The following is a 27,136-nucleotide window of genomic DNA, read 5'->3' as shown; positions in this document are numbered from 1 at the left end:
AGGGATTAGGGATTAATATATGTAGTACTGAGAGGGTCACACTCCATTCCTAGGTTCACTTTTTTAATTCTTTTTTTTTAAGGATAGCTGTGTTTTGGTTTGCATATTGTTTAGGAATGTGTGAGTTTGACAAGTGGATTTCAGTTGCTGGGAATCGCAGTTGGGGAGAGTGCTGTGTTGCCCTCTCTTCCTGCTTGTGGTGCTTCCCATTGGGAGAATCTGCTTGGCTACTGTGAGAACAGGATCCTGGCCCATTGGCCTGATCTAGCAGACTCTTCTTACATTCAGAGATTTTCAAGGAGAATGTGATCTATCTTCTGATTGCTCCTGTTCTGCATTCAGGAGAAAGGTGCCATGCTTTTCGCTCTATAAGACGCACTTTTCCCCCTTCAAAAATTAAGGGGAAATGTGTGTGCGTCTTATGGAGCGAATGCAGGCTCCTTGGCTTCAGTGATAGCAATGCAAAGCCTCCAAAGCGCAGAGGGAGAGCTCCCCCCGCACTCTGGAGGCTTCGCGTTGCTTTTGCTGAAGCCGCCTGAAGCCCCCGGAGTGCAGCGGGAACTCCCGCTGTGCTCCGGGGGCTTCAGGCAGCTATCCGCAAGCCTTTGGAGCGCAGCAGGAGTTCTCGCTGCACTCCGAAGGCTTTCAGAAAGCCTCCTGAAGCCTGGAGAGCGAGAGGGGTCAGTGCACACTGATCCCTCTTGCTCTCCAGGCTTCACTTTGCTGGAGAGGCGCTGCACAGTTTTCCCTCTCTGCGCAGCGCCCCTTCAGCGAAGTGGGAGGAGAAATGGAAGGGTCTCCGTTTCTCCTACCGCTTCGCTGAAGGGGCGCTGTGCAGAGAGGGGGAGATTTCCCTCCTCCTATGGTCCGGTGCGTCCTATGGTCCGGTGCGTCCTATAGAGCGAAAAATACGGTATCAGATTTCCTTAAGAACACCCCTCACATTCCCATCTACAGACATATTTCCCCATTAAAGATCTGTTCTCGACTTCCTCTGGGGAAAGAGTATACCGTAGTGGGAGATAGCTTGAGCCACTTGCCCTGGTATGCTGAACTTTCGGAGATGCGGCAAATAAGCTTTCAACACACCCATTAGAAAACAACAAAAAGGCACTCGGATAAGCAGCTCCAGGGACACCCTTCCAATGTATATTTTACTCAAAGTGCAAGGAAGCTTACCTGAAACTCCACCTGCCACAATGGCGGTTCTGGGCTGAGTTGGGTGAGATCCTGCAGCTGGGCCTTCCGAAGCGGATTCTTAATGAGCGCAGAGCTGGGGTCGCTGGCTGTGGGAACCTTCCGGAATGGTTCGTGGTCAGCAATTTGATTGGTGCTGTACGCCCTACGCCGTGACGGAGCTGTTGTCGTGTCCACTCCTGGGAAGACAAAGCATTAGTAGGTTGTATGCAACTAAATCCGACTTAGACTGGGCCCAGTGAAATTAATGAACCTAAGTTAGTCATGCCCATTGTGGGGAAGAATGAAATTATCATTTTGGGGAAGGATTGCAACGATAAAAATGAATGTGCTACCGAAAATGTTGTTCTTATTTCAATCAATCCCAATAATTAAAGGAGTGGCAATATTTAAAGAATGGCAATGAACAATATCAAGATATATCTGGCAGGGCAAGAAGCCGAGAATTAAATTTAAGATATTAACTGATGTAAGAGAAAGAGGAAGTTTCGCCCTGCCAGATCTGAGATTATATTATGAAGCGTCATGTCTTTGCTGGATGAAAGAATGGATGAAGCTAGAAAATAATGAATTGTTGGATTTGGAAGGGTATGACAATAGATTCGGTTGGCACGCATATTTGTGGTATGATAAAAAGCGAGTACATAAAGGTTTTGAAAACCACATATTCAGAGGATCTTTGATTGGAATTTGGAGTAGGTATAAAAATCTACTAGAGCCAAAGACTCCACACTGGTTATCACCATTAGAGGTTATGAGTGTTAAAAAGATCAATATGACGGGGAGATGGGTAACATATGATAAATTAATAAATAAAGAAGGAAACAAATGGAAATTGAAACCATATGAGGAAGTAAAAGAATAAGTGAATGATTGGCTGCATTACTTTCAGTTGAATGAAATGTTAAAAAAGGAGCTATTAGAAAGAGGATATTCTGAAAAAGAATCTAGATTCCAACAGGAAATTTTGAATAATGAAGTGAAAATTTTATCTAAAATGTATAAATTACTGTTGGAATGGAATACGATTGATGAAGAGGTTAAATCAGTAATGATTACATGGGCTAAAGACTTTGGATATAATATTGAATTTGATGATTGGATTAAATTATGGAAGGATGGTTTAAAATTCACTGCATGTACTACGATCAAGGAAAATGTAATGAAGATGTTATATAGATGGTATATAACACCTGTAAAATTGGGTAAAATGTATAAAGTATGTAATAAATGTTGGAAGTGTCAGGAGACAGAAGGAACATTCTACCATATGTGGTGGGAATGCAAGAAGGTGAAAAGTTTCTGGGAGATGATTTATAATGAGTTAAAGAAAATGTTGAAATATACTTTTGTTAAAAAACCAGAAGCTTTTCTACTGGTAATATTAGGTAATGAAATTAGTAAAAAAGATGTGAAATTAGTTTTGTATGCAGTGGCAGCAGCTAGAATTTTGTTGGCGCAGAAATGGAAACAGGAAGAAATGCCCACAAGAGAAGAATGGAGAATGAAATTGATGGAATACGCAGAAATGGACAGACTAACAGGAAGAATTAGGAATCAAAGAGACCAGAGATTCACCGAGGACTGGAAGAAATTTACAGAGTATATAAAAATGTTTGTGATGATCAATTAATAGTTGTTGGTTTTCAAGAAGCTCTGTGAAAAATACTGGTAGAAATATTGCTTAAAAAGATAAGATTTGACCAAGATTGTTAAAGTGCAATATAAAATTATGAAATGTGAGATGAAGAGATAATACAGAGAATTGTCAGACAAGCTGAAGGAAGTCTAAAGGAATGACTAAGAAATGGATGTTTAATTTGGTATAAATTTATGTTGGAAAATTAATAAAAAAATATATTAACAAAAAGTTAGTCATGCCCATTAACTTCAATGGACCTACTTTGAGTAGGACCAGCCTTGGATACAACTTTATTTTACATAGCAATATAGACAGGGGGGGCAGAGGGAAGTTTAATAGGCAAAGCTCTCCTCAAAGCTGTAGCTCCTTTGAGAAATAAAATCAGTCAACTAATAAAAAGGCTGGTAAAAGGTACACCTGGCCACTGAGGTCACCTGGGCCTCTTGTGACGGGGGTGGATACATGAGCAGCCACAGACTGTGGACCATAAAAGAGGTAAAGGTAAATGATCCCTGGACGGTTAAGTTCAGTCAAAGGCGACTATGGTGTGGCGGTGCTTATTCCGCTTTTCAGGCCAAGGGAGCCAGTGTTTGTCCACAGACAGCTTTCTGGGTCATGTGGTCAACATGATTGAAACGCTTCTGGCGCAACAGAACACCAATACAGAAACCAGAGCAGTGCACAGAAACACTGTTTACCTTCCCGCCGCAGCAGTACTTATTTATCTACTTGCACTGCCGTGCTTTCGAACTGCTAGGTTGGCAGGGTCATTCCACATCAAAACACCTGATTTTAATACTCAACCGTGCTCTCACGACTCAGATTTCCTTCAAGAGTTTTTTTAAAAATTAGTTTTATTTTGATACCCAAATAAGCCCAATTGGTTGAAAACTAAGCGAAACGGGAGGTTTTTTCTAAACTGACGCAGAAATTGCATTAGCCTAAATCGCTCAAAAATCAAAATTTTAAAAAAATTCTCCTGCACCCAATTTTGGACCAAAATATATTTAAAAATTAATTTGAGGTTCTCTCATAGGTATCTACACATTTAAAAAAATAGAAGAAAATCTGAGTCATGAGAGCACATGGTACCAGGTGATTTGGCGTGGAATGACCCTTCAAGGAGCCTAAGGTAGCATCTGTGGTTCTCTTCCCTCTCCATTTGACTCTCACAGTCCTGTGAAGTAGGTTAGCCCTAGAGATGGTTACTGGTCCAAGGTCACCCAGCGAGCTTCATGGATGAGTGGGGATTTGAACCCGGGTCTCTCCCAGGTCCTAGCCCAGCACTCTAACCATTTTGCCACACTGGCTCTCATCTAAAGTGTGGTGCTTCACTGCACCAGGTAAAAATGCCTTTCCAGAATGAGCCCCTGCACTTTGCACCATTGTGAGCTGTAAAGCGACATGCAAAGGGAACCAAAATAAGATGGCTTCTTTCCCAAGGACTTGGCAGAAAGACAATTCCATTTTCATTTAAAGGTGAACCTACCTAATTCACACTTTCTGAACCAATACACAGTGTGAAACACGGCTATCCTTCAAAACGAGCCCTTCTCTGAATTCTGCAATGGAGATCTCCAACCAAACATTGCATATGAAAATAATAATTTTTAAAAATGAATATGTATGGGGGAAATGCACACGTTTGTGAATATAATGCACGTATTAGGGGAAGTTGCTTTGCAAAAGATGTGTGAATTAGGCAAAATTGCATAAAAGCATGCGAATATGAAAATAAACTTGCACAAGAACGCTAATGAATTTTCATGAGGTCGCCACACCACCACCAAACTTGATCTGGAAACATGGAAAACGGAGCAAAACATCTGGGAAAGGAGGAACGTTTAGGAACAGTAAAGGAGAAAATCTTATTTTCCCCTTTTACATGTATGAACGACATCCAAAGAGCTGAAGGAGAGGAAACTGACCAGAGTCCACTTCAGATTCACTTCCCAGGTCTCCGCCAACCCCCAGGAGTTCAGGGGTCCTCTCTGAAGTCAACCCGGTTTCTGAATCCTTGAGGCAGCCCCAGACATCCGAGCCACCTCCTTCTTCTTGTGAGTGGAAGAAAACAGAGCTGCCAGACTCTTGGGAATGCAGCATGCTATAGCGTCGCCTCTTGTCCTAATAATAATAATAAATAATAAATTTTGATGTATACCCCGCCCTTCCCGGTTCAGAAAACCAGGCTCAGGGTGACTAACAACAAATTTAAAACATTTGATGTAACAAAAAACAGCATAAGATACAGAATTGGACAAAATGACAGGAAGGATTTGAAACCTGCGGCACCGGAGATTTACACAATATTGGAAGAAGTATATGAATTATTTGAAGAGCAACTGTAATCAACAAATTACGCTAGTAGGACTACAGTAAGTTTTGTAAGGAGAAATATATGAAGTGTTACAAAGTAGAAAAAGATAGAGATATTGGTTATGAGTTTGAAATGTAACAGGGAAGATAAGAAATGCAGACTGAGATATTAGAGTGGCAAATTTTCAGACAGGATTGATGGAAGTCAAAAATTTGAATAAGATGTAAAAGTATGTTTAATTACTGTTGAAAATGATATGTTAAAAAAACTAATAAAAATTATATATATATATATATATATGCAGGTTTTGGTGTCTTCGGGTGTCTTCCCGTGTAAGAGTTGGGGTGTCTAGGCGACGTTTCGACGAGGTCTCACTCGTCATCTTCAGGCTGGTGCTTACGGCTTCTTGTTACTGGAACAGAGCAGGATCTCAGTGTTTGAGTTCCTATAAATACTGTTGAGGGGGTGTGGTGTATTCTGGGCAGAGAGGAAGTTCCCAGGATAGTGTGACTTTTCTTCTTTTGTTCCTTAATTACTTGAGGGATATCTTGAGTGATTTCTTGAGTGATATTCTGAGTACCACTTAGGAGGGTCATTAAGAGTGGATTAGTTGCTAAAGCTTTCGTGTCTTGACCTCTTGAGCTTGTGAAGAGTTTTTCTGAGAAGATGGCTGTACTGCACTTAATTGTGCTCTGGCTTGGCTTCGTGTATAGGGGCGAGCTGTGGTTTTGTGCCCTGTGCCAGTCAGATCTGTGTAGGGATTGCAGGGGGGTGTAGCATCCGGAGGTGCCACTATGGTTTGGCTACTGGATGGTGTCTGTAATTTATCTGTGGAGAGGGTCTGGGTTTGGGTCTGGTGTGGTTGATTGGTGATGGCGTTCTGTGTGCCTCTGGTTCTGGTGTCGGTTTTTGTGGGGAGGGCTAATTTCCAGATGTCTGGCAGGCGGGACGTGTCGTCACGCTTGTTCATGTTGTGAGGGTGTTTCTCTATCTCGATGGCTTCCATGATTATTCTCTTGTGGTGATGTTCCATGTTAAAGAGCAATTTGGAATCTGCAAAATTAATTTCGTGTCCTGTTTCTTTCATGTGTTGGAAAAGAGAGGAAGTTTTTTCTTCTTTTTTGACGGCATTCTTGTGTTCTGCGATACGTGCATTTATTCGTCTGTTTGTTTGTCCAATGTACGTGGCTGGGCAGACTTTGCAGGGTATTTCATAGACCCCTTGGTTTTCCAACTGGATTTTATCTTTGGGGTTTCTGAGGATATTGGCTATTTTTTGGTTGGTGCAAAAGGCTGTTTTGATATTGTGTTTATGGAGGATTTTGCTAATTTTATCTGTAGTGCCCTTGATATAAGGAAGGAGGGCCATGCCATTGTTTTCTTCTGTGTCTTGGTTCCCGCCTGCCAGACATCTGGAAATTAGCCCTCCCCACAAAAACCGACACCAGAACCAGAGGCACACAGAACGCCATCACCAATCAACCACACCAGACCCAAACCCAGACCCTCTCCACAGATAAATTACAGACACCATCCAGTAGCCAAACCATAGTGGCACCTCCGGATGCTACACCCCCCTGCAATCCCTACACAGATCTGACTGGCACAGGGCACAAAACCACAGCTCGCCCCTATACACGAAGCCAAGCCAGAGCACAATTAAGTGCAGTACAGCCATCTTCTCAGAAAAACTCTTCACAAGCTCAAGAGGTCAAGACACGAAAGCTTTAGCAACTAATCCACTCTTAATGACCCTCCTAAGTGGTACTCAGAATATCACTCAAGAAATCACTCAAGATATCCCTCAAGTAATTAAGGAACAAAAGAAGAAAAGTCACACTATCCTGGGAACTTCCTCTCTGCCCAGAATACACCACACCCCCTCAACAGTATTTATAGGAACTCAAACACTGAGATCCTGCTCTGTTCCAGTAACAAGAAGCCGTAAGCACCAGCCTGAAGATGACGAGTGAGACCTCGTCGAAACGTCGCCTAGACACCCCAACTCTTACACGGGAAGACACCCGAAGACACCAAAACCTGCATTCCTGTACCCGTGAAAATCTACGAAAGCATATATATATATATATATATATATATATATTTGCTTTCGTAGATTTTCACGGGTACAGGAATGCAGGTTTTGGTGTCTTCGGGTGTCTTCCCGTGTAAGAGTTGGGGTGTCTAGGCGACGTTTCGACGAGGTCTCACTCGTCATCTTCAGGCTGGTGCTTTCGGCTTCTTGTTACTGGAACAGAGCAGGATCTCAGTGTTTGAGTTCCTATAAATACTGTTGAGGGGGTGTGGTGTATAGCCTCCAACGTTCTGGGCAGAGAGGAAGTTCCCAGGTTAGTGTGCCTTTTCTTCTTTTGTTCCTTAATTACTTGAGGGATATCTTGAGTGATTTCTTGAGTGATATTCTGAGTACCACTTAGGTGGGTCATTAAGTGTGGATTAGTTGCTAAAGCTTTCGTGTCTTGACCTCTTGAGCTTGTGAAGAGTTTTTCTGAGAAGATGGCTGTACTGCACTTAGTTGTGCTCTGGCTTGGCTTCGTGTATAGGGGCGAGCTGTGGCACAGGGCACAAAACCACAGCTCGCCCCTATACACGAAGCCAAGCCAGAGCACAACTAAGTGCAGTACAGCCATCTTCTCAGAAAAACTCTTCACAAGCTCAAGAGGTCAAGACACGAAAGCTTTAGCAACTAATCCACACTTAATGACCCACCTAAGTGGTACTCAGAATATCACTCAAGAAATCACTCAAGATATCCCTCAAGTAATTAAGGAACAAAAGAAGAAAAGGCACACTAACCTGGGAACTTCCTCTCTGCCCAGAACGTTGGAGGCTATACACCACACCCCCTCAACAGTATTTATAGGAACTCAAACACTGAGATCCTGCTCTGTTCCAGTAACAAGAAGCTGAAAGCACCAGCCTGAAGATGACGAGTGAGACCTCGTCGAAACGTCGCCTAGACACCCCAACTCTTACACGGGAAGACACCCGAAGACACCAAAACCTGCATATATATATATATATATATATACACACACACACACACACACACACACACACACAGTATAAAACGTGAATAACACAATAAATTCAGAATTCAAAAATCAATTGGGGGGGGGGAGCCATCCAATAAACATTAAATGATCACCAGGGCTAGCTGGTTAAATTAGTCCTATTTGGGCCAGCGAGGAGACCAGGGGAGAACTAGCTGTGGGATCCCAGATCCTAGGGGAGAGAGGAAAGTGAGGAAGGAAGCTGGTTCAAAAGGATGGTTCAGCTCCCGCCGCAAAGCTACCGGATACTGCCCCACACCATTTGGTCCATCTGTCTCATTGCTGTCTACACTGACTGGCAGCAGCCGTCCAGGGTTTCAGACAGGCTTCTCTCCCAGTCCTACCTGGAATTAAACATGGGACCTTCTGCATGCAAAGCAGGTGCTCTAATGATAAGCTACAGCCCTTCTCCACTTGCTGTCTCCCCCCCCCCTTTTCTTCTTCTTCTTCTTATTGACTTAAGAAAGTTATACAGACAGCAAAACGAAGAAGCCTAAATTAACATTGCCTTCTACTGATAAGAAATAATAATAACTACAGTGGTACCTCGGGTTAAGTACTTAATTTGTTCCGGAGGTCCGTTCTTAACCTGAAACTGTTCTTAACCTGAAGCACCACTTTAGCTAATGAGGCCTCCTGCTGCCGCCGCACCGCCGGAGCCCGATTTCTGTTCTTATCCTGAAGCAAAGTTCTTAACCTGAAGCACTATTTCTGGCTTAGTGGAGTGTGTAACCTGAAGCGTATGTAACCTGAAGCGTATGTAACCCGAGGTACCACTGTATTACAATAATGAAAATACTAAAAATACATTTACTTCCCCTTTTGAACTTCTATTCTGGTTACAATATATTACTATTCTATTAGAATCTATTATATCCTTTGCTGTCCCATATATTATTTTATTTCTCAAATTCAACCTAACCCTCCCCTCCTCCCCACTGCTTCCCTTCACCTGTGTGAGATCTTCCCATCATAATATTTTTTTCTAGTTGCTTTAACAAAATAGAATAACATGAAAACTGTTAAATTATAATTACTTCTTTTGTCCTTACGTGCTTAACAATTGCCTATTAAGAGTTCTGCTTTAGCACCAGATTTCTTCCTGTATTCCCCTATGCATTCCCATTCTGTGTAGAATTTTTGACTGGAGCAGCCCCTGATTGATGCAGTCATTTTTGCCATCTCGGCAAACTGTCTTTTTTTCTCCCGGGTCTGATTTCTCAGGCGAGGGTGACCATCAATAAAAGATGCCTACTTATATGGCTGAAAAATTGCCTCATTGAGTTCGGCCTTGCCTGCTGTAACTGGGAGTGGATCTCCTGATTCTCACGGCATTGAGTTTGTATAATGCCTTCTACACGGAATCATAGAATTGTAGTGTTGGAAGGGATCCTAAGGGTCATCTAGTCCAACCCCCTGCAATGCTGGAATCTCAGCTGAACAGGGTAGGGCTGTGACCTGGATTCAAGAACTAAGGTATTTACTTGCCCCAAAATGGAAAGAACAGAAGTCCCAGCAAAGGAAGAACTCATATAAAAACTTATGGAGAAATGGCAAAATTTACTGGAAGAATAAGAAATCAAGATAACAATTTTTGAAATAAAAAAAAATGGAAATGGTTTGTTGAATATTTACAGATGAATTATAAAGAGATGAAATCATTGGCAGGATTATTGTAACAACCTGCAGTTTTATAAGAGTATATATTTAAAGAAGAACATTTAGTGCAGATTAAGTTAATTTGGATATGCAGAAGATATTAAAACCGCAGAAAGTGGGGGAAGGAAGTCAAGTTTTGAAATGTCAAAATGACTGTAAAATAAGTGAAATGTATAAAATTAGTGAAACGTATAAACTTGAAAAATATAAATAGATAGATAAACATTTTTTAAAAAAAACAAAACCAAACTAAGGTATTCACTATCTCAAAAGAATGGCCCAGACTGGCCAGTTAATGCAATCAGTGACCATTATCTTGACAGACAGGAGAAAAAGCCACACTCAAATTTCTGTTGTAGACCGCCTCTTTCTGTGATGTGTCTATGATGCTTTTGGGTGGTCTTTGGTTAAGGGACTGGGCAATTTCTAAAGCCTTTAAAAGTTCTCACACACCTTCATTCTGGGTCCTCACCTCCTTGCAAGGTGGGGAGGGGAACTCTGCTGCAACAGAAAAATAAGATCTACCTTGCTTTCACTGGATCTTGTCTCCATCCATTCATCTCTGACTGATAATGGACTTAGGAGACACTGAGTCCTTTGACGGAGTGTTGAGCTGTAAAAGTGAACCCCATTTTTTTCTATAATGGGGGAAGAACAGGATGGAGCCAGATCATCATTAATGGCATTATATTAAGCAGAAGGTTTACTGTGGGGGTTACTCACCAGCCTGGGGTTCGAAACATACAGGGATGTATCACAGACAATGCTGTAGCCCACCAACCGGTCCCCTGGGAAAAGGCAGCTTGCACTGACAGGTGAGATTAAGACTTCGGCTGTTTCAGGGAAGACCCAGTCCACGGAGACGTCGCTAATGACAGGAGCCATCGCCTTCTTCAGAGATTTGATCATCTGGGAACCCAGAGCAAGAACAAGTCTGTCAAATCAGATTTCAATCACACGTACTGGTAAACCTTTGTGCTGAGATCTGGTCATAGTTATCCACATATTCAGGCCGGACTACTGCCATGAGTTGTACCTGGAGCTGCCTTTGAAGGCCATTTGGAAATTTCGGTTAGAGCAGAATATTGGCGCAAGGCTGCTCACTGCTATGGAAAGTCGGCAGAATAAAGAGCTTCATGGGTGCTTAGCATGTTTCTAGGAATAATTGATGTACTGGCATTGAACTAGAAAGCCCTAAAAACCCAAATCACTGCCTGCTCCCCTGCATAAAAGATGGGAGAATGTGGGAAACAAGACACCTGATTGGCAGAGTTTATGCTTTGCATGCAAAATTTTCCAGGTTCAATTCCCAACATTTCCAGGTAGGGCAGAGACACCTGTCTGAAACTTTGGAGAGCCACTGGCAGTCAGCGATACAGTTACTGAATTAGATGGACCAATGGTCTGACTCAATATAATACAATTTCCTGTTTAAATCAGCCCTTAAAAATATGAGGACTAGAATCTTGTTTTATTTTTAAGCGAAGGCTCAAAGTGATCCTTAAGCAAAGGCTCATATCCCTATGTGTGATTGCAACAGGTAAAGTCCACTCTCTAAGCCAAATTCACAGTCCATACACTGCATACCAAAGTCCAATAACGTTGGTGAACATAACATAGAAAATGCATTATATATGGGAAATTGCTTGGGGGGGGGGAACGTTATTTTGAGGAGAAAATACATACAAATGCAATTATCAGGAGAAATCTGCACAAAAATGCTGATGACTTTTTCATTTTCAAAGAATTGCAAATGTTGCTGTGGAAATGTGGAAAACTGAATTTAATAATGAGAAACCGAGAGAAGCTGAAACAGACAGATTCTTCCATCCTTATGTATGAGTGAAACCGCCGAGTATGGCTCCAATTAAACAGAGTTCAGGAGGAGTGAAACACAAGACAGAGCAAACCTATGAAGTGTGTGTGTGTGTGTGTGTGTGTGTGTGTGTGTGTGTGTGTGTGTGTGTTGGGGTGGTGAATCTGCTCACTCCTAACTCCAACCTTCCAAAAGCTTACAATGCAATAAATGTATTTTAAAATGTATTGAAAGTGCCACAGCTGCTTTGTTGATTTTGATTCATTCCTATGCTGCTTCCTTCCTTTGTGTTAGGGCTCCAGGAACAGGGTGCACTAAACAGTACACTTACTTAAAAAAAAAAAAAAATGTTGTCTGCAATGCTGCAGTCCTCAGAATCCTCTGCCTCTCCATACCAGCCCATGGTTCAGGAGCTGCTTTCAGAGGCAAAAGAGAGTGAACCCTTCTGCTATAAATCACACGGCAAAAGAGGGAAGTGTTGTTTTAGATGAGGCTGCTCCATGTATCCCCCGGGAGCACTTGACTCTGCTTTTTTCAAAGAAGTCCAATGGCCAAATTAATGGCCCTATAAATGCTTGCTTTCATCTCAGGGATACAGAGCGGAGAACCTCAAGCTTTTGAAGACGCATAAATTCCATCCCCTCATTTGCTCCATCTCTTTCTCTCCTCCCCCCCCCCCCCGGCTTGGCTGATCTGCAAAAAATAATAATAAATTAAAGGTTGTGCAAAACTTGTGAGCCGGCAAGATTTGATACAATCCAGACTAGAAGGAGATGAGCCGGTGGTCCACAGACTCTTGAAACCTTCTTTTCCAGCTGGACCAACCCTGATTAGAAGTGTCACTGCTGGACTGTGAGTTGGGAGGTCCAAACGTTTTGTGAACATTTATATATTCATGGCATTTTTATCTGACCTTTCCTCCTGTCAGCGTTTTGTGTTTGTATGCAACAGCAGGAGGTTACCTTTAGCAAAATGAATCCTTGCTTGGAACACACCTTTAATTGGAAGGCACTCAGACTAAATGTAAGATAAAGAAGCTTATGTCTATTAAAGGAAGCGCATTCTTATTTGGAAAGAGTTCTATAGCCCTAGCTAACTAACTAGTTGGAGAAACAAAGAAGCTCCTATTGCCCCTTCTTTCTTGGAAGATACAAGCAACGTGGCCTTGGTGCTTGCAAGTCCAGAAAAAGTGTGAGAGGAGGTGGAAGGGGAAAGAGGATGAAACTTAAATGACACTTTAACTTCAAAGGACAGGTCAGCACAGAGATCAAAGGGACAGAGACAATTTAGGAATCTGGACTCTTCTACTATATCTGTCTTAATACCACGCAGAGCCTTCTAAGCAAGCAGGGTTGCACCTCAACATCCATCCAATGTCTTCAAGGAACCCCAGGAGTGATATACTTTCCCTCCTTTTGCTCTAATCTTCTTCTTCTTCTTCTTCTTCTTCTTCTTCTTCTTCTTCTTCTTCTTCTCTTCTTTGGTGATCACTTGTAGCCAAGTAAGATTGTCTTCCATAAACATGGTTTTAACAGTGAGTCCATAAGTGACTGTGGAGGCCAATTCTGGATCCACATGAACTTCCACAGTGGGGACATTGGTTTCTGGGCGGGAGTTGATCACGGTGTGGATTTGCCAAGCGTGCCTTCCTCTTAGCACGTTTCTCCCTTGTATCCTGAGTTCGAGTGTCTGGATCAGGCATAGGTGAACTTGGCCCTCCAGCTGTTATGGGACTACAACTCCCATCATCCCTAGCTAACAGGACCAGTGGTCAGGGATGATGGGAATTGTAGTCCCAAAACATCTGGAGGGCTGAGTTCGCCTATGCCTGGTCTTGATAATGCCCTGATGATGATACTGTGATGGCCATTGGACAGGGATCAGGAAGGAGTGGGCATTCCTGGTAAAGAGGGATGCTTGGATAATATGGAAAATTGCGTGTGTGAGAGGACGTTGTAGCAGTCAGAGTGCTCAAATGCTTGCCAAGCCAGGAAAAAGCAACAACAAGGAGATAGATTTTTTCAAATATTGGTGACAGCCACTCTTAAAATTCTATGCAAACTAGCCTCTCAAACATCTTCACTCTGTGAGGTGGGATGGAGGAGAACTTTTATGTTACTTGAATTTTAATGAGAAGCAGTCTAATCTGCACTTCTCAGGCAAAACTGAACAGGCAAACTGAAACACACCTATCCTTTGAAATTCACCCTTCTCCAAATTTTGCAGTTTTCCTGCCCAATAACGTGTGCAAAAGTGCACCTATTAAGGGCAAGAGTGCCTAAAAATCCAAATACCCCTGAAAACAACATGCAAACAATGTGCATGATGTTAAGGGACTGCTTTGAGGAGGGAAGGTGCGTATATATCAAAACTGTGTACAAAGAAAAAAGTGTTTATTAGGAGACATTTGCACCAAAATGGCTGACCAATTTTCATGAGGGTGTGTAATAAAAAAAAAAGTCAATCAAGCACAAAGTATTTCAAGAAAGGTGGAGGACAGTATTTCAGGGTGGGGGAAATGAGAAACTGAAAAGCCCCGGAAGAGCAGATTTGTCCATCCCTGTTTGTGGGCACAGAAATTGGGAGACAGGGGGACCAGTTCACCTAAGTTCTCCAGCGGGAGGAGAAACTCTTCAGGGGCATCTGACAGAAGCAGAGCTTTTATCCTTTTCTTCCAAGTCTGACAGCCATCCTCCACAAGGCCCAGACTGAGCGTCATTCAGGGCATGGCATGAGGAAAACAATGGCTTTTGACGCCAGTGGTCTGAAAAAGCGTAACACTTAAAGAGTTGTCAGTGTGAGGAGTCTGACACACCAAGTTGATTTGACATCACACTGAGGCAAAAAAAAGCAGCCCTGTTTTATTGCTCTCCCCACCCCCCAATTTCCGGCTACTGAACACCCAGGTTCAGGTCCTGGCTAGAAAACAGAAGGGCTGGTTCCACTTCTTGAGCAAGTTACGTCTCCTCTGCTTCTATTGTCTCCGATGCGGTGAAAGCAAACCCCTTTCTCCAACCAAGACGGTTCTTTCTTCCTGCACATAGACACACGCACTCCCCCGCCAATCTCCCTGCTCTTACACACAAAAGGGTAAATTGCATCTCTCCGGTGACTGGTCCGCGGGGGCGCTTTTCATCCGACATAACTGGGCCCACTCAATGTGTGGGCGTCAGGGAGTGGAAAAAGAGCACCAGCTGCCAAACCGCCTGCCTCCGCAGTCCTTCTGAGATGGGGGGATCATTATATGATCAGAAGAAGATCAACTGCAAGACTAGCGCTGTGTTGTCACATTAAAAGACCAGAGCATCTTGGAGGAATTTTGAATCGTAATGAAATCCGGGGGGTGGGAATGCTTTTTCTGGTGGGATGATGGGGTGAAAGGAGACATTGCAGAGGCTGTGTGGATGCTACATTTGATGGCTATTGTTCACCTAGCTCAGTACTGCCTACCACTGACTGGCAGTGGCTCCCAAGGTTTCAGGCAAGGGTCTGTCACCTGGAGATGATGGAGAGTGAACCTGGGATGTTCAACAAGCAAAGCAGGGGCTCTTCTCACTGAGTTATGGCCCTTCCCCCAGAAAACAGAATGACAAAGGATGGGGCTGGCCTCAGATGTGCTCTGCCTGTTTCTATTTCATAGAATCATAGAGTTGGAAGAGACCACAAGGGCCATCGAGTCCAACCCCCTGCCAAGCAGGAAACACCATCAGAGCACTCCTGACATTTTTCAGGCATCGTTTCTGTTTTCTGGACCCTGCCTCTGACAAATCCCTGCCTTATGGATTTTCACCTCTTGCTAGAAATTTGTTTGTTCCATGCACAATATCCTTTATTTTGTTCTAGGGATTTTATTCCCCCTAGCATCTCAAGGGGCCACATCACTGAGTGGAGGGTGGATGCCTCTCTATCAAACACATATGCAAATCCAAGCACACAAACCTTTGGCCAGGCTAGGAATATCAGAAGCTGCCTGATACATGATACAAGCACATCAGGGTGTGTGTGTGTGTGTGTGTGTGTGTGTGTGTGTGGGAAAATACACAACGGATCTGAAAGATGAAGCAAACTGTACAGGAGCTTAAAAAGCTGCCTTATACTGAATCAGACCATTGATTCCTCTAACTCAGGATTGTTTACACAGACAAGCAGAGGCTCCCTGAGATTTCAGGCCTTCCCCAGCCTCTGCCTGTAGATGCCAAGGACCTGGGACCTTCTGAAGGCAAAGGATGATGTCTACCAATAGGCCACGATGTTCATAATAAATACAGGAAGCTTCCTTAAGCACTATGACCTATGCTTCACGTAGCTCAGTGCTGTCTACCTACCAGGGTTTCAAGTGGTACCTGGAGATGCCCAAAGTGAAAATTGGAACCTTCTACATGGGGGCACTGCTGCCTGGAGCTGATGGGAGCCGTAGTTCTAAACATCTGGAGGCACCAGGTTGGCAAAGGCTGCTCTGGTGCACCCTGAAGGTACCTTTGATCAATGATCCCAAGTATGAGCCAGCAAATGAAACAATTCTTGAGAAAGCCTGGCTCAGCTGCATGCAGTTGTCTGCTGTTCCCAAGTGTGCTGACCTTAGGACACTGGAGTAATATTGATAACAACAAACAAAAATGGAAAATGCGTGTGATCTGAAATGAAGAAAGGAGGGGGAGGGGAAGATGAAGCAGGTCTGTTGGAAAGACAGAATAATTCCCCTCACTTCAGTTTAAAAAGAAACAGACAAGGAAAAAAAGACTGAGATTTTTATGTGCTACTGACAGAATGTAATCTTAAGATAAAGTTTAATTGGGCCATAAATCTCTTGCTGGAAGGAAAAGAATTTGGGGGCTGTGATAAGAACGTTGCAGAGATTCTGGGAGTTGGAAAGGAGTATTAAATCTGCAGTGCATTCAAAAACTGCACACCTTTTCCTAGGCTGAGAGGAAAATGGCAAAGATCTGCAACATGTTTTACTAGTGAGACGAAATGGTTTCTAGCAGACTGTCATCTGTTCTGAGACACTGAAGCAAGGGACGGAAAAATAAGACCTCTGAGAAACTTTGAGATTCAGTTCCGCCCCAAGCCACAATGGGAGAAAACAACAGCTGGGAAGTGAAAGAGACAACACCATATACTGTATGGACAGAAGGATTCTCCATGGATATAAGAGTTTTCACACCCAGGGCACAATAAAGGTAATAGTTTGAGTTCCTCACTTAAAGCTTTATAAATTTATATACTGTAACGTCACAAATGAAAATAATTATGTAGCTGTTAACGAAGGGATTATTATTATTACTGAAATGTAACTGACATTAATTAGGATTATGGAACACACTGATATAAGATTGGAAATGCACCCAAACCATCATGAGGGGAGCCACTTTCACTAGAATGTAATAATTGGGAGTTGATTGGCACTTTGATAATTGTATAGTTTGTTATTGCTATAATTTGGTTATTTTGGGGGGTATATTGGAAAACTAATTTTAAAATGTTATTTAAAAAGTGTGCTGATCTTAATTGCTAGTTTTGTCTTTGGCTCATGCGCCTCTGCAGTAGGGTGACCAAACTTAAACTGAGCTCATCGACCATCTTCCCTGTGCTGGCTGACGCCAATCAAAAAATTTTAATGATAGAAAACAACTGATTCCAAAGCACTTCAAAGTTTGCACTGGCTTCCTAAAGCCAGGTGAAAACTCTCAGGCACACAAAAATGGGTGCACTGGGGCCAACATTCTGATGATTCTAGTCCCTAACTTGGGAAGATGGACTTGGAAGTAGTGGTTGGTCTTCAGGGCACACTTTGCCCCTTCCCCAGACTTACGGGGGGGGGGGAGCAGATCTATGCACATTTCCACAGTGGAAAAACTCTTGCAATTGATTTGCTTTGGAGTGGATTTAAAGTTGCTTAGACACTTTGGAGCATGTCTGAGAACCCACTTCCAACCACCACTTTCTGAATCATGGTTCACAAATTGCCATCTGTAGGCCCATATATATATATATATATATATATATATATATATATATATATATCTTTTTTTTGGAGTGTTCTGAATTAGATCTGTTTTTACTTCTGCATGTGATTCTTGTACAGTCATGCAGAGGACGGAGTGGAGGCAGCAAGTGTATTGAGCGGGCAGGGACAATATCACCAGAACAATTGGAGGTACCTATTGCCACAGCACACTTCCCATCATTCCCCAACAGTCCTCCTTGGGTTCAAGGGGAGCCCAATAGCCTGTCAGAGCTTGGGGCCAGGGAACTAGAAGCTATCAGATAGTTTTCCCAGGCAGGCAGGCTAAGTCAGGCAGAAGCAGCTTCAACAGACATCAGGACCCTGGACAGCTCTCAGCGGCCCCTGTTGGATTAACATCTCAGCAGATTGCTGAGACCATCTGAAGCAGGGGTCAGCAAAGGCCAGTGTCTCCAGCGCCAATCGCAAGGCAAGCCGGAGGGCGAGGGAGCACATGCCCATATGTGTGCGCACATGCTATTTCCGGCGCACTTCCAGGTCGGAGAAGCACCGGAAATAGCTTGTGCACATGTGCACGGGCCTCCTCCGACCCGGATGTGCACCAGAAATGTTGCTTGCCCATGTGCAAATAACACTTGCGCATGCGCACAGGCTATTTCCAGTGCTCCTCCGACCCGGAAGTGGGCAGCCGCGCAGCACAGAATGGGCGGCGGCGGCGGGGATCGCCACGGGCCAAATAAACGAGTCCCTCAGGCCTTATCTAGCCCACAGGCCTTAGTTTGGGGACCCCTGATCTGAAGCCTTAGGTAGCTTGGCAAAGCCTGTACTGTATTTGACTTCTCCTCCTTGGAGAAACTAGCTATGCTATCTTAAAGGGCTCTTACCAGGTTGTGCAAACATGGCTTTTACAAGCTCAATGAGTTAGGTATGCTTGGGAGCTTGTTCTCAAGCCTGATAAAGGTGGGAGGAGCTGCAGCATCTTCCCCATCAGTATCTTCCCCAGGGGTTACATTTTGGGGGTTATGTGATAGAGAAAGTTTATAGAACAATGCATTTCATATGGAAAGTATGTGGGGTTAGGGGGAGAGAGAGGTAGAGAACTTTTCTTCCCCTCTCATAATCCTGTAACTCAGCTGCCTGGCTGGCTGGCTGGAAGAGTGAAGAGGAGCAGCCCACATTGCAACCCTTTCTTGCAAAGGAGATGGAAAACCACAGCAGTACCTTTGGCTGCAACCTCTCTCCCTCCGCCAGGAATTCCGCACTTCCTTTGGACACGGCAGCCAGGCCATTCACCAGCCTCCGACAGGCATTCTGCCCAATGCCAAAAGTATAGCACCTGCAAGAGGAAAAGACAGAGGGATTGGATGCCCCCTCAATGGTGGTGAAGGGAAATGCCGAGACTCTGGCAGTGGAAAGTTCTGCAAGGCTAGAATTCCAAATGAATTTTGCTCCCATCAACAGCAGAAGCACAGCTGGTGGTGGCGGTGGCATGAGAGATAGACTTTTCTGTGACTGCTCCTGCATCGTGAAATTCCCTCCTTAGCAGGATTAGACAGGATTCCTCCTTGTTATTCTTCCTTCCTGTTCCTTTCTTCCTATTCAGACAGGCCTTTGGAAACTAAGGCACAGAAGATGCTGGCCACTGTCATTTATTGGGGGTGCGGAGGGTGAAGGGACTTCGGCCGCTAGGAGCTGACTCTTATGCTGTTAGGGCAAGCTGTACTCTAATTGCTGCCTCAAAATCTGTTCTGGTGCATCTTAATTATTCTTTTTAACTAGTTTCTATGACTTTTTATTCTATTTTACTACTTTTTATTTGTGCGCCTTTCTAGGATGAAGCAGCATCCAGCCAGGTGAAGTGTGAAAAGGCTCACTCATTCGTCTCTATGGCAACAGAGGTCAATCTTTAAGATGCAAAGGATGGGTACTTAAGCTGGCCAGCTAGAGCCATTACCTTAACAAAGGGAATGGTCTGACCAGGTTCTCTCTTATAGATCCTGCCCTCACAGATACAGAATTGTAGGTTTGGAAGAGACCCACTCGTATCATCATCCAGACTGACACCTATCAAATCTATAACAGTTTATTAGCCTACAGTGCCAATTCTCCTCCCTCCCCACCACAAGTTCTGTCCACCACTCCTTTAGCTTTCTTCCAGTCTTAAACATGAAGGAGACATGATAGTACAGTCAGACAGAGAGCTTGGAAGCTCACAGAAAGAGCTTTCAGCCTCCACAAAGCCCCAAACTGACAGCCCAGAAAGGCACTTGGTCCTGGGGAGATTTGCCTTTGCATTCAGCCTGGAATAAAGGTCACAAGTCAATAAATAGATTTGTCAATACAGTGGAGGATGGGAGAGGCTGCTGCAAAAGCAAGGGGGAGAGGAAATGCCAGAAGGGGCTTCTACCTAGTGGAGAACGAGTGGTTCCGGACAAGCTCGATGACCTTTCCCGTGTTGCTGACGGCGCCATCGGTCAGCAGGAAGAGCAGCCGTGGGTGGCCTTGGTGGATCGGCTGCCGGATGACCCACCTCAAGGGTGACAAGACGTTGGTGCCACCCATGTCAGCACGGATCTTCTTTATGCTTTCACATGCAACGGCCAAGTTCTCCTGCAGAGGAGCACAAGAACCACCCAGGGGGCTCACACATGGACAAAAGGCAAACTGGCATTTGTGGAGGGGTTCACATGAACAGGAGGAAGGATATGGGGCAGGGTTATGTAAGGGTTATGCTAGGTGAGGAGCAACCAACCTTTTGGGGCCTTGAGAGCACACTTGCAAAATGGGAAAACTATTGTAAGCATGGTGCTGCAACCAAACACACAATGCCATCGATTCCATCAGCTGCAACACAATTGTCATGGATGCAGAAAGGTGGAGGGAGGCACCAGCTGGGAAACGTCCAAGGGGACAAGGTTCAGAGCCGGGGGTTTGATGTCCCCAAGTTCTGGTCTTATAAGAGAGGGAGAAAAACTTTTCTCTATTAGCTTCCTCAATGTCATGCACAACTTTATAAATTTCTATCATGGCACCTCTTGCCTTTTCTCTAAACCAAAGTATAATGACAGCATATGTGGCCACTAACTAGGATGGATTTAAAAGCTGATTAGAAAAAAGTCATGGTGCATAAGGCTATCAATGGCTACTAGGCACAAACTGACTATGTTCCATCTTCAGTGATGGAGACACTGAACGCCAGCTTCTGGGAATTGCAAGTGGGGAGAGAGCACTTAGGTATTCCTTTTGGCAGTGGTTCTCAACCTGTGGGTGGCCAGATGTTGTTGGACTACAACTCCCATCATCCCTGAGCTCTGGCCTTGCTAGCTAGGGGTGATGGGAGTTGTAGTTCAACAACATCTGGGGACCCACAGGTTGAGAAAGGCTGCCTTATGGGCTTCAAAGAGGCATCTGGTTGGCTGGTGAGAAAAGGTAGCTGGACTAAATGGGCCATTGGCCTGATCCTGCAGGGAACTTCTTACGTTCATATAAGAAGAGAGAACTGGGGGGGGGGGTGGATAACTCATTTTACATCAAGATGAGAATGAGATAGATGAGAATTAGCTGGGGGAGATAGAATCATGTGGATAAGTTCAACATTAAGATTATAAGAAATTTACACACACGGGCTTAATATACAGTGAACTGGTTCCAAAAAATCCTGTTCATTTTTCAGTGAGTGGAGGGTGACAGACCTAGTTGAGGGGGGTGTGATGAAGGAGGAAGATCCAGCTAACAAGTCCCTATTGCTCCCTTACCATGTGAAACTCTGAAGGGAATTACGGAGTCACCACAAAGTCTGCTCATGATGGGTTAAGATCTCTGAGGAAAAGGAGATTTAAAATAGAAGAGACAGAAAGCGTTCCCTCACCTCGCAGTAGGTCTGGCTGGAAGGAAACAAGGCCTTGAAGGTCGATCCAAATCCAATGATATTGAATAAACACGTTGGCATCAGACTCTTCAGAATGACCAGGAGGGCATCCTGGCGAAGGGAAGAAAGGAACAGAAAGTCAGGACTTCTGCTTGGTAGCAGCATATATGTGGTCCTATTTTTCCCAGAAGTAAAGTCCAGAGACAGCTTTAGTTTCCTTTGGGGAAGAAAAGAAAATAAGGAGTGGAAACTTAACAAGACAAATAGCGGCTGAGGGGTCTGCAAACCAAGCCCTTTGAGGGAGAGTTGAAAGAGCTGGGAATGTTTAGTCTGGAGAGATGAAGATTAAGAAGATCATGCTTTTCAGCTACCTGAATGGCTGTCTTGCTCCAGAGTGGAAACTGCGTTTCAGCAGAACATTAGTAAAGGGCTCTTAATGTTGAGGACTGTTCCTGTTAAGTTGTGGGTGAACATATCAGACGACACAGCGATTCTTCAGACAGCTCTTGTTTATTCACAGTCCAGAACAGAACTGAACTGAAGGGTTCAGCCAGCCTGCTTATATAAGCTCCACTACAACGCAACAGTAACAACTTCCTGTAACTATCCAATCACTGAACGTCACTTTCAATTCCTTATTTGCATATGCAGACCTGAGTGAAACTATTTACAGTATCCCCCTGCTGGCCCAGGGTGAGAACTTCAGTACATAACAGTTCCAGCAGGGAAATGGGCTCCTTCAAGAAGCAGTAGGCTCTTACAATCACACACACACACACACACACACACACACACAACCAGCATGGCAGCAGGCTGCCCACTTCCCTGAGCAGTGAGAAATTCTGGGGACCAGCACAACTAAGGGAGCTAAGCCTTTGTTTCCTTCGGGTCAAAGAGCAGTGGAGATTGATGGCATCCTTGCGATATTTGTTTTATTTGCAAGTCCTCTACTTTCAGCCAACTTGCAGCGCTGCTGTTTTCCTGGACTCCTATGTTCCTTTTACACTGCATTGCCCATTGCATTATGTAACTGTGACCTTTTGATCAACATAATGCCACGTCACACCAGAAATTTAAATGGCATAAAAAAGTAGGCCGGAAGACAACCATGAATTCCATCACATGAAATTATGATGCAAAACTCCCAGGATTTTCTGGGTTGCAAATAGATAGATTCCTCTCCCCCTCCTCTCCCCCTCACTAAAGTTCTGCAAGATTCCACTAGTAGTTTGCTGAAAAAGTCAGCAAACTTTTTCAGCAGGGGGCCAGTCCACTGTCCCTCAGACCTTGTGGGGGGCCAGACTATAATTTGAAGAAAAATAAAGAATGAATTCCTATGCCCCACAAATAACCCAGAGATGCATTTTAAATAAAAGGACACATTCTCATGTAAAAGCACGCTGATTCCCGGACCATCCGCAGGTCGGATTTAGAAGGTGATTGGGCCGGATCCGGCCTCTGGGCCTTAGTTTGCCTACCCATGTTTTAGACCCTGGGCTAAGGACTGGTGAATCTGCCAGTTTCAGTTGCTCTCAGTTTCTTATTTTCCCAATCTGAAGTCCAGTTTTCCACTTTTCTACATCACGTTGTGCTTTTTGGCATTGCCTGTCACTTTCTGGGGGGTCATCTAGGGGGTCCTGCAATGACAGAATCATGGGATTTGGCCCTAAGGTCTAAAGTTAGGTGATCCTGAGTTTTGCAGTCTTAGAAGTGCCCCTTCTCTTTACAGTGGTACCTCGGGTTATAGACACTTCAGGTTACAGACTCCGCTAACCCAGGAATAGCACCTCAGGTTAAGAACTTTGCTTCAGGATGAGAACTGAAATTGCGCAGTGGCAGCGGAAGGCCCCATTAGCTAAGGTGGTACCTCAGGTTAAGAACAGTTTCAGGTTAAGAATGGACCTCCAGAACAAATTAAGTTCTTAACCTGAGGTACCACTGTAGCTGGTAAAGTGTTTTATTTCCACTTAATTCAAGTGAGATGCTGGATTTCTGCCCTGGAGGTGCCATGGCCTCCCAAGCAGCACCCCCTGCAGGCAAATTACTACCCCACCCGGGAACCACCCAGGGCCGGGGTGATTTGTTTAAAATGAAGAAGAAGAGAAGAATAGTTTGGATTTGATATCCTGCTTTATCACTACCCGAAGGAGTCTCAAAGCGGCTAACATTCTCCTTTCCCTTCCTCCCTCACAACAAACACTCTGTGAGGTGAGTAGGGCTGAGAGACTTCAGAGAAGTGTGACTAGCCCAAGGTCACCCAGCAGCTGCATGTGGAGGAGCGGAGACACGAACCCGGTTCCCCAGATTATGAGACTACTGCTCTTAACCACTACACCACGCTGGCTCTCGATATTCCAGACTATACTCAAGAACACATTCCTGCATTGCAGGTGGCTGGACAGACACATTCACAGTCATTCAACAGCAGATGCTCAACATCAAGCACACACACTATTCAATAGGGTCCCCCTCCTGAGCTCTTCCAGGAGATGTACCGGTAGATAAATAGACAGGCTAACAAGGAAGATTAAAAATTAAATACATACAAGGTGAATCATTGTCAGCTATTTACTCACCTTCAAAGGTATTTTTCTCCCTAGCACCAGAACATGTTTCCACCCCCACCCCCCTTGGGAGTTTAAGAAACAAATCTAGATTTCTGATTTCCATTCAGGGAGCTGCCATTAGCAATACAAAGAGACAATGGGTTTCCGCTGCACCCAAAACCATTATTCCACCCACCTAGGCATAATCTTGTTTATATGAAGATAATATTCCCTTCAGGCGACCCATTTCCAATCTTGCTGTTCATAAACAGAAATTACACTTTCCTCAGACTAGACAAGGTTGCCTTCTCCCTCCCTCCTCCGCTGCTTCTGAATGCACAACACAACAAAACCTTAGCTCATTTTAAGCAAAACAGCAGGGCTGAGTTGAAAAGCTCTGTGAGAAAGCACCTGCTTTCTGTACTGGAAGTCCCGGGGCTTTTTTCAGCTGGAACTCACCAGAACTCAGTTCCAGCACCTCTCAGGTGGGCGCATTGCCATAATGTCCCACTCTTCCTTAGGACGTCCCTATTTTCACTGGAGAAACGTTGAAGGGTATGCGACCCCTAAGCCAGCCAATGAGATAACCTTTAGAAGACATCTGAAGGCAGCTCTGTATAGTTTTATTATGTTTTCATATATGTTGGAAGCTGCTCAGAGTGGCCAGGGCAACCCAGTCAGATGGGCAGGGGATAAATAATAAAGTTGTTATTGTTGTTGTTGAATAGGACATCCCTATATTCATCAGAGAAATGTTGGAGTAATATTAGCTGGTAATATTAGCTAGAAAAACCAAGGATTGAATGAGGGATCTTCTGCCTATAGAGCACCTCCGCTGCCACTGATTGCCCATATATGTTGCCCATACATGTTGGAAGCCACTCAGAGTAGCTGGGACAATCCAGTCAGATGGGCAGAATAATAATAATAATAATAATAATAATAATAATAATAATAATAATAATAATAATATTTAGGACACCCCTATTTTCATCAATGTTGGAGGGTATGCAGGGCTGGCTGGCAACCCACCAACATCTGCAACCTCCATATAAATAGGTTTCCCTCCTGGAAACAAGCTACAGGTGCCCCAAAGTTCTTGCTCTTCATGGGTACAGCTAGTTGGCCAAGCTTCCTGGGTGCTCCAAGTGCAGCAGAAAATGGCTGAGGGAGCTATGGTTAGTATACACCAGATTCAGAGAGAAAGCGAGAGGAACACCACAACACAGACCCACACCCTAAGCACACACGTATTCACAACACACAGAGAACCCTGTTCTCAATACGGTAGGCGTTTCCCAATCAGGAAACCTCCCCTGCGTCATTTGTTCAGTCACATAAATGCCGCTTCCCGTGCGCCACTTGGCAAGAGGAGCGAGCGAGTGCCAAAGCCCCAAACCTGAACTATTCCACCCGCTTTGACTTTGTTCAGCATGGAAGAGCTATCAAGAGTGCTCAGCTGTGGCTGAAGGAGCACATTAAACAACATTATATGCCATTGTCAGGATGACAGAGCAGAATCCCTGAAGAATAATTAAGAAGTCACTTAACTGAATGAAGGACAAGGAAAAGGAGACCTCCCTGCGCCTTGAATGAGGGATTGATGCACTGGCGATGAGTCACCACTTTGAAGGAGAGTAAATAGCTGCAGAATTTCACCCTCCATTTTCCTAGCTGGGTGGGTGAGGTGGGGAAGGGGATGACAGGAATGTGTTGATAACAGGAGGTAAAACAAACCATTTTGATTCCCCCCCCCCATTTATATTTCTGCTTTCCGAAAAGGCAAGCAATCATATGAGCAGGGTGCTTATGCTTTCCAAAAGTGAAAAGAATACGCAACTTCTAAATATCTGAAAGTTTTGTAATGGCTGCATCGCTGGTTAAGTGCCTGTGCAACACCTGAACTTCAGTCTTGTTTCTCATTCAACGTACAGTCCTGGCTTAGTTGTGTATCACTTCCCATCTAGCAATGCAGACCTGGTTTAATTTTATTCCCCAACACAGACCTGGCTTAACTGTGCATTGTTCCCAATTCAACAGCACACAGCCAGTTTAACTGTCCATCACCTCCCATTCAGCAATGCAGACCTGGTTTAATTGCATTTTACTCCCCCTTACAACAGCAGCACAGAGCCTATTTAACAGTACAGGCTCGGCTTAACTGTGCATCGCCTCCCATTCAACAGCACATGCCTGATTTAAATGTGCATCCATTTGTCAGCACAGATTTTGCTTAACTGTACACCATTCCCAGCCCAATGGCACAGGCCTAGCTTAATTACAGGGCTAATCCGGATTTGCACTTGCATATCCCTCAACTGTCCTGATTAAATTGGGACCTCCCATTTTGGGGGTCTTGTGCAGGCCATATGAATCGCACGATAACATAGCCCCAGTAAACAGGAATCCCGGTTTTCTGCTGCAACATGTTGGAGGGTATGCACTTGTCCCATGCTTAGAAAGCATGCTTTTTTTTTTTACCAGTTTTGCAGAACTGGTAAAAAAAATAAATACGTAGCTTGGCTTCTCTCCAAAATCAAGGAGGGAGAATGGAATGTGTGTGTGGAATCTGTGTGGATAAATTCTACATTTTCAGGAAATTCCACCTGAAACTGTCTGAAAAGCGTGATAACGATATAATAAAGTAACAAAACTAAACACAAACACATTTTAATAAAAGCAATCGCTTGAGGCTGCAGCTATCAGCCGTCGCCATGAGAACAGGGCCGGGAACACAGTGACGTGCAAACAGGACCACCAAGATCTCCCTGTGTGTTTGTTCATGTTTTCAGCTTCCCTTCTTCTCTTATCTCTGAATTAATCTGGTGGCTCTCAGGGAAAGAAAAACGCAGAAAGTTTGATTAGCCTTTACGTGTCGATGCTGCTGCAGTCTCTGGATGGATTGATCTGGAGGATGGTACGTGCTGGGGGGAGGGAGATAAAAGAAACTGGGGGCTCGGCAGAAAGTAATAAAATGGTAACTGGGGTTTGTTTGAAACTGAATTGGATTTCGATAAAAGGGAAAGACTTAAAAAAGACTCAAGCACAATTGTCT

At 44.1% G+C, this 27,136-nt stretch overlaps 1 protein-coding gene across 6 annotated transcripts in view; it reads right to left on the bottom strand.

Moving 5' to 3' along the window:
- VWA5B1 (von Willebrand factor A domain containing 5B1) overlaps positions 1 to 27,136 on the bottom strand; it is a 68,985-nt gene that overhangs the window by 13,529 nt on the left and 28,320 nt on the right. For all 6 annotated transcript variants that reach the window (XM_083512844.1, XM_083512849.1, XM_083512845.1 and 3 more), the window contains 6 exons: positions 21,536 to 21,646; positions 20,075 to 20,277; positions 18,889 to 19,003; positions 10,610 to 10,795; positions 4,768 to 4,963; positions 1,180 to 1,376 (listed from right to left, as the gene is read on the bottom strand). In XM_083512844.1, coding sequence (XP_083368970.1) covers positions 1,180 to 1,376; positions 4,768 to 4,963; positions 10,610 to 10,795; positions 18,889 to 19,003; positions 20,075 to 20,277; positions 21,536 to 21,646 — 1,008 coding nt within the window. The remainder of the gene's footprint in view (positions 1 to 1,179; positions 1,377 to 4,767; positions 4,964 to 10,609; positions 10,796 to 18,888; positions 19,004 to 20,074; positions 20,278 to 21,535; positions 21,647 to 27,136) is intronic.

This window comes from Podarcis liolepis (genome assembly GCF_965112155.1).
Source record: "Podarcis liolepis genome assembly, chromosome: 7".
Lineage (NCBI taxonomy): Eukaryota > Metazoa > Chordata > Lepidosauria > Squamata > Lacertidae > Podarcis > Podarcis liolepis.
Note: the sequence above shows the minus strand (reverse complement) of the source record. Positions and strands in the feature narration are given on the sequence as shown.